The 8,152-nt window shown below is 46.1% G+C and overlaps 1 protein-coding gene across 1 annotated transcript in view; it reads right to left on the bottom strand.

Moving 5' to 3' along the window:
* Nucleotides 1-5,770: 5,770 nt before the first annotated feature.
* The window catches only part of ITK (IL2-inducible T-cell kinase), a 31,305-nt gene continuing 28,923 nt past the window's right edge, over nucleotides 5,771-8,152 (bottom strand). The window contains exons 16-17 of the mRNA XM_010160742.1: nucleotides 6,376-6,533; nucleotides 5,771-5,842 (exon numbers count right to left, since the gene is read on the bottom strand). Coding sequence (XP_010159044.1) covers nucleotides 5,771-5,842; nucleotides 6,376-6,533 — 230 coding nt within the window. The remainder of the gene's footprint in view (nucleotides 5,843-6,375; nucleotides 6,534-8,152) is intronic.

Here is an 8,152-nt window from a genome sequence, read left to right as displayed (position 1 = left end):
GGGGGCGCTGCCGCAGCCCCCCGGGGGCCTGTCGCTGGGTGAGCGCTTTGGGGACCCCGAGCATCCCCCACCCCCCCGCTGCTGGGTCTCGGGCTGCCTCTTCCCCTCGGAGGAGCTGCAGCATCTTGAGGTTTCACCTACCATTTTGACGGAAGCGCTGTTCACAGAACACCTTTTAAGCCTGGGATCGCCGGGCACGTCAGGGACCAAAACCAGAAGGCCGTGCCTTTGCTCAGCGCTCCCGGCCTCTTCTGAGTCAGCACCGCATCCAAAGGAGCTTCCTTTCGGCATCTGGCGTTTCTTCAGGGACAAGATGCCAGTCCTTCTGCTCAGGCTTCTTTTTAAAGCTCCAATACAGCTCTTCAGATCCACCATGAAATCCAAGCTGGACCTCTTACAGCTTTCCAAGGAACATCGCCTCATGGGGGTGGATAGAAACCATGTAAGGGGCCTTCATTTGTTTATCATCTGCAGCCCTCAGCTCCTGATCATAGAATCACAGAATCATAGAATGGTTTGGGTTGGAAGGGACCTTAAAGATCATCTAGTTCCAACCCCCCTGCCACGGGCAGGGACACCTTCCACTAGACCAGGTTGCTCCAAGCCTCATCCAGCCTGGCCTTGGACACTTCCAGGGATGGGGCATCCACAGCTTCTCTGGGCAACCTGTCCCAGTGCCTCTCCACCCTCTCTGGGAAGAACTTCTTCCTGATATCTAATCTAAACCTCCCCACTTGCAATTTAAACCCGTTATGCTGCTGATGAACCCTGACGCTGCTGTCCGTTTCCTTGTTGAAAGACATGGCTGGCTACCCAGAGATTGTTGGGAATCTAGACACAGGCCTAGATATATTTCCTTGGTGGCCCTGGCAATGTCCCTTTCCTGAGCATCAGCCTATGCTGCAAATGCACTGCCATTTGGCCCTTCGTGCATTAACCACTCCTGATCGCTTAGAGACTGCTCCTCTGTTGTGTGGGGCTTGTTCCCATGGGTATATGTTGGCTCCACAAGGAAGCTTGGCCACCAGGTTTACACCATCGTGCTACTAGAGTCTGAACGGATGCCATCGGCTGAAGGCACCAGGATCCGCAAGCTACAAAAGCACAAGACAGTCTTGGAAAAAAACTTTGTTTTAATAGACAGGATCACACCTGAAAAAATCTATCCCATCCCTGGGAGTAGACTCTTCTCCTTCCCCTGAGTAGTATTTCTTCTATCTAACTGGGACATTTTCTAGGCATCATTTCTCTTTTTAATATTTATTGCTTGTCAGGAAAGATCAGTAAGTGAGCATTGTTACCGCAGATCCAAAAGATTTAACAGCTAATATTGGTCTGAGGCCACAGATGAAACAAGGTCAGTTCAAGAAAACCGTGGCAGTGAAAACTGCTGTGGACTTTTTTTTTGCACAGTTTAATCTGCCCCCATTGTCAGCCAGGCTCAGGGGGTTGGGAATTCCATGAACATTATCATACTATTTTAATTTTCTGCTCTGTGTTGTCTCAGGTCATAGAATAACAGAATGAACTGCTCTGCGTTTGTCCTGCAGATCTCTCTGCAGCCTGGGAGGAATGGCAGCGAGGGGCAGGCCCCATGCAGCTACGGGTGCAGGAGTGGGTGCTTCAGCTGGTTGTGTGTGGAGGGGAGAGATAACACGACAGTGGGGTGAGCTGAGCAGAACACACACAAATTTGAAGTGACTGCCAAGTGGGGTTTAGCAGAACCACCCACCGGAACCCTGCCATGTAGAGAGCAGCGTTCAGGGAGGACAAACCCAAATATCACACAGAAACATGTTCATTCAAACATGTTTCAGGAAATTCTGAATTTTTCAGCCCTCATTTTAAGGCAATTATCCATTGGAACAAGCACCCACAACTCTGCCTTTCCCAGGGTGACCAACATATGTCCAGGAAAGAGCTTTTCATGGCTAACATTCCTGCACTCCAGCCCCTGGCCTCCACGGAGAAGCCTCAGCTGCTCTTTCAAGGTTACTGCTTGAATGTCTTTTCCTAGCTGGGACACTCAGCCGTCACAGCAGCAGGTTGGGGACGTGCTGGGACAGTGCTCTGGGCCTTGGTCCCAGCCAAATGTGCAACGTAGGCAGAGCTGTGCACCCAGCACCTGATAAGCAGGAGGGAAAAATAGGGGCACAACTCCTACTTTCTGCAGGACAGCCAAGCAAGGAGGGTTGAACTGGCAACGGGGGAATGGTTTAAACAGTGCGTTGCAATTACTTTCCAAGGAGCCTGAGAAGGGGTATTCAGAGAAGGGTTGTTCACCTTGCAGCAGGAGATGGCTGATACTCTCACCTTTGCTTTGTGGAGAACACCTACAGTTAAGCCACGTGGAGGGCACAGGCCTAAACTTGCCCTAGAAATGGCTATGGTGGGAGAAGACTCTTACAGTGCATCAAGAGCACACAGTTACCACCCTGGCACTGGCCTTTTGAGATCTGTGGGATCCCCTGTAAATAATTGTGGGAAACACCCTTTAGGAGCACTCAAATATTACTACGCCAATTTTATGAAGATTCAGAGAATTTAAAGCCACCTCAATGGATGTTTAGACTTAAAACATCAATGTGTACATACAGTAAATCACCTGATTTGCAGAGATTCTGAGTAACTCCCACCTCCATAAACCCAGCACATAATCCAGCCCCAAAACACAGTCACAGTTCTGGGGAACAGAGATATTTCAGAAAGCCAGAAGCAGCCTGTTTGCTTCTTGGTGGGGACGATTTGGAGGAAGAGCAAGCTGTATAATGACAAGTGCATGAGGATGGTTTTTCATTTTTGCTAACGTGTAGTGAAAGCCACAGCTGGGACTCAGTGATTTTATTATTTGTAAAAATATGTATTGTGTACATAGAAATACTGCAAAAGAAAACTGAACATAAAACTTCACAATATTATTTTGTGCAATACCTTCTAGCTAATAAATATTACTTATCCAAATATAAATATAGTCTCGAAATGTTACCTGGCGAAGCAATAGTGCTGCTACTTAATAGCAACCTCCTCAAATTCGACAGACCCCTGGTTCCTCCCAGGATGGAGGAGGCAGCAAGCCAGAAGCTTAACTTTGTGAGCCTGAAGATACCCCTGCCACAGGGTGTCTGTGCTCAGGGAAGAATCATTTCAGAGCATCCTGTGGCTGTCTGGATTGTCTAAGTGCATCGAGTGGGAGAGAAAATAGGGTTACAACCAGCTGTCCTCAAATTTAACTGTAGCTGTGCAGTTTAACGTGGTTAGGGCTACTGAAGACTTCACCAGCTAAATGCCAAATTCAGCATCACCAGAATGTGACAACAGCCTGACTCAGACTAAAGGATGAGAGGGACAAAGAGAAACTCAGATTAAATTCACTGCAGGCAAATATTCAAAATCTGTTTATAGGTGCTCATATTCCACATACTACCAAGAGACATCAGCAGCAATCCTGATTTGAAGGTAGCACTCTGATCTTGCATTTAGGATTGACAACCACAAGTCTGAACATTAGGATGCTCTTTGCCTGGAAGGGCCATTCTGCATAATATTTGTAGAGGTAAACCAAAGAAAATAGTGTGAAATCAAAGAAACGTGGGATGATGTATAAGGCAGGAATGAATGCCTTGCCCATATCTATATACCTGAAAATATATTCTCACTAGTAAAAGCTATCCTAGAACCATGGGTTTGAAAAATACCAAAAATCAAGACTCCTTATATGAAGAAAGTTTGACACAGAATATGTGAGATCATGGGACTACATTATTTCCTTGTTCCATTTTTGTTGGCAAACATATTTGAACCCGACTTCTGTAATGACGGGAGAGAGGGGTGATGATCAGAGGGCTGGAGCACCTCTCCTATGACGAAAGGCTGCGAGAACTGGGCTTGTTCAGCCTGGAGAAGAGGAGGCTCCGAGGAGACCTCATTGCAGCTTTCCAGTATCTGAAGGGGGCCTACAAGGGTACGGGGAGAGGACTTTTTACAAGAGCCTGTAGTGATAGGACAAGGGGGAATGGGTATAAATTGAAATCAGGGCGGTTTAGATTAGATATCAGGAAGAAATTCTTCACAGAGAGGGTGGTGAGGCACTGGGACAGGTTGCCCAGAGAAGCTGTGGATGCCCCATCCCTGGATGTCTTCAAGGCCAGACGGGATGTGGCTTTGAGCAACCTGGTCTAGTGGAAGGTGTCCCTGCCCATGGCAGGGGGGTTGGAACTAGATGATCTTTAAGGTCCCTTCCAACCCTAACCATTCTATGATTCTATGATTCTATGAGATTGCTGCTGCAAGTTTGCACCCCAGAGTTTTTGTAAACTGCTGTCACATAAGGTTTACCCATGTTCTCGCTTGCCCAGAGAGAGAAGCATCAAAAAAATTCTGCATATATGCACATACCGTCTGTGAATCCTCTTGACTTCTCTAGTTATCGTTAATGCTAAGCAGAAAGTCCTGATCTTATTTACAAATTCTGCAGGACAATAACATCCACACTTTTGATTTTGAGGTCAATTATGTCATAACAGTGACTCTGTCTTGCGGTGAAATATAGATTTTTGTGGAAGTACCAGGACCTGGATATTGTTTATACCCCCTTCTGCTGTCACCACATAATGTGCAACTCCTCATGGTGTAAGTACCCTTCAATTAGGACTTTGTCCTTGATCAGTTCCTAGAGGATTGTTCACAGTAGAGATGGAAAAGTCTTTACTTGTGGTGATTCAGTTACTCTTTGAAGTAGGAGAAAACTTTTCATTATCAGTGGTGCACTGAGTACATATTCTGCACGTCCTCTCCTCACGGCTGTCCTGAGCCCGCCAGTTCCTTCCTTCCAAACACAGGAATTTGGGAGTAGGTTCCTGTACCTTTCACAGATAATCAGGTCCTGGAATCCTGTCTTGTCCTGCCCTGGAGACACATAGTACTCTGCACTGCTCATTCCTCTGTACTCAGCTCAAAGAAATTGGATGGAGATCACGTATTGATATTATGATGTAGAAAAACCAAATTAAAAACTAGCACAAACTTGCAACTTTAACCCCCCCACCCCAACGATGTGACCTTTTGCATCAGGGTCCCATTTTCCCAATATACAATGCAATTTGAGAGAATTTCAAAGCTCTTCAACACGTTGCTTTTTCTCTTCCTTCCTCACAAACTCACATGAACACGCAGACCCAGCTTACCGGGTACCAGAGTCCTGTTCCTGGTATGCCACAGATTCGGAGAAAAACAGGCAAATGGAGTACAAAACCACCTTGAAATACATCATCAGAAATGCAGTCACTAAATCCAGCCTGTTCCCCTGTGTCCCAAGCTTATTCCTGTTCAGAGCTTGCAGGTCCAGCCCACTCTGAATGAGAGAGCCATGGAGAAGTCTAAATGTTCTTCCTCAGTCAAAGGCAGGGTTTTTTTCGCCAGGAAAGACCATAATTTGGGAGTTCACAGAACTGGAATAGCAATGTTGGATCTCTTAGTTTTGAGGCTGTATCTTCAAGAGAAATACACTTGCTGGAATGTGCTCAGTTGCTGGTTCTGCTGGTAAGCTGCAAACCACATCCTTGGCCAAACCCAAGCCTGTGACTGTCTAGGCTCTGGAAGACCTGAGGATATCTTGTCTGTCTGGAAGTACCAGCCTCTGCCCTCTCCTTGTCCCCAGGCATATGGCAAGTGTCTATGATGAGAGGATTCCTGTTAATGCTTTGTGTGGGGAAAACCCAGCCATCTGCCCTCTCAGGACTCTCTCGGCTTTGCTTAACGGCTGGTGCCATGATTACAGATCAAACTCAGAGATTTCACTCAGCTGGTACAGCAGAACAGAAAAGGATGGCCGTTCATCTTTCCTCTGAGCAGGGGAGAGAAGAGAGAGGAAGAACATCAGTGTCAGCTTGAGAGGAATGGCAAGGTTAGGAAGGAAAACCTTGTGAAGAAACTATTAACAAAAATACAATCTATTGCTATAGAGAAAATGCCAGTGGAAGAATGAGCTTCCTTCTGTGCAATGTTTCTTTTCTACTAGCAGTGAATTTTACCTAGTGGACATCCAGTACCTTGTAATGTGTTGGCTGTCATTTTTACCATGACTGTTAAAGCTCAGCCCCAGAGATACGCAGCTTTCTTAGGAAGCAAACTTGAATTAACTTGAGTCAGGTGCACTACAGAGACTTCTCAGTGAGTCAACACACTCCATAGAAACAGCAGCTTAATTGAAAGTCAAAGAGCCTAGACTTTTCTTGCTAGTGCAGATATAAGTTACAGAGTGCTTTAACTCCAGACTTTTATCTTGTGTTAGCATGTGAGGCATATAACTCTCCTAAAAGCCAAGAGGAAGACGTCTCTTGTCTTTGGGAACTAGGGCTCACCCATTACAATACTAACCATCCTCCAGCAGTGGCTCATGACATCATATATCGCCTTGGAGGCCAGTTTGGGTTTGTAAAGCCGAAATCCTGCATTGATTTCTTCCACCACTTCTCCATTGGTGCGATTCTCATAGGGGATTTTACCTTCACTGAAGACCTCCCACATCAGCACTCCTAACGCAAACAAATGAGAAAAATCACAGAGAAGCAAATGAAATTCTCAGCAGCCCCACAGCCACCTTCCACCTGCTCTTCTCTGCAGTTCAGCATTGCTGTCTGTTACTTGGAAAAGCATTCTCACTCGTATTCTCAGGTCACATCTGAAAAATCAGGCCTGAACACAGCTGCACCATTTGAGGTTGCCAACCAGGATCTCTGCTGGAAAGTGGACTGTGTGGAAGTACCAGTTGGGTTACTGCAAGCTTGATTTCTCTGCACCCTACCTCATGACAGTCTAGCATGACAGGGATGCGTTTCCCCACGAGTCAGACGAAGTTTAAGTGTGCTACGTGTCAGAAAGCAGAGCAGTGTTGTATGTCTTCTCCCAAACTGTGAAGAATGCTTGTGCATGCACTCCCTCCAGAGAACCTGCTTTTTGTCACTGATTCTGTTTATCTAGTTTTGCTTCCAGTTATTCACAAACAAGAAACATGTCACTGATGTTCCTGCCTGCAGTGTGTCCTACACCAGAATCTGCTTGTATTTTGGTGAGACTCAGGAGCAAGAAATTCCTGCTACTCAGCTTGGCCTCAGTGCTGGGAACTCCTCATCTGCAAAACATCGCAGGTGGTGTGATTCACTGGGATGAATTCACATGCAACAACAGTGGAATTTAGAAAGATTGCAGCACATTTTTGCTCTTTTCCTAAACAGTTATGTTTTCCTATGATTACAGTTCAGAGCAGTACAGAAACTTGTGCTTCTCCTGTGTGGTGGAAGAGAGACAGGCAAAGACAAAAAGGCTGGGGAATACATTGTGGTTGGCCATCAGATCAGGGAGACTCTGCAAATGGAGTGGATACAAGTCACCTGTGTTATTAGGTTTAATTTCTTTGGTCACCTAATATGATTGAGTTGGTAAACTGTGTTCACATTGCATTAGAAAAGGGAGACAGACAGATAGATAGACTGATCTGAAATAAAGTTGTGTAGCTCCACAATCAACTTTGCTAAATAATGCCTGCTGTCCAGCTTTGAATTCTTCAAACAGGAATATGCATAGAGATTGCAGCTCCCCACTAATGATATTGGCTCTACTGAAGAATAAGAAAAGCAGACATACTCCCCCAGTGTGCAGATTCCTGCACTGGGAATTTCTCACACCCATTTTGTTCTCCTGGACACAGCAGGATTTGAGGCCTGGCAGGAGAGATGAATGGGCTGCAGAGTAGTGGAGCAGAAAGCATCTCACAGTCATGAGACCATGACATGACAGAGGAATCCTCTTATGCAAACCCCGCTGGATGGGGAGCTAACAAGTCTGACAGATGTACCACACTGCTCTCTGCACGTTCCACAAAGATGGGCTGACCAAGACAAACAAAGCTCACTGGTATGTCATTCAGCCCTGAAACTGGAGTGAGACAGTTTCACTAGGATTGGCTTGACTGTAAATCAAACTGATCACCCTTGTTGGAAGCATCTGTCTCAGTGTACAGGCCAGTTTCTGACCTGTGAAGCAGAAGAACATTCTTACCAAAGTAGCGTCTCTCCCCATGTCACTGCTACTTTGCTGTGAGGTGTCAGAGATGGCTCCACTGCCAAATGTTCTCCCTTGTTATTATGTGGTGAGT

The sequence above is a fragment of the Eurypyga helias genome, unplaced genomic scaffold, assembly GCF_000690775.1.
Source record: "Eurypyga helias isolate BGI_N326 unplaced genomic scaffold, ASM69077v1 scaffold17651, whole genome shotgun sequence".
Classification (NCBI taxonomy): Eukaryota; Metazoa; Chordata; class Aves; order Eurypygiformes; family Eurypygidae; genus Eurypyga; species Eurypyga helias.
Note: the sequence above shows the minus strand (reverse complement) of the source record. Positions and strands in the feature narration are given on the sequence as shown.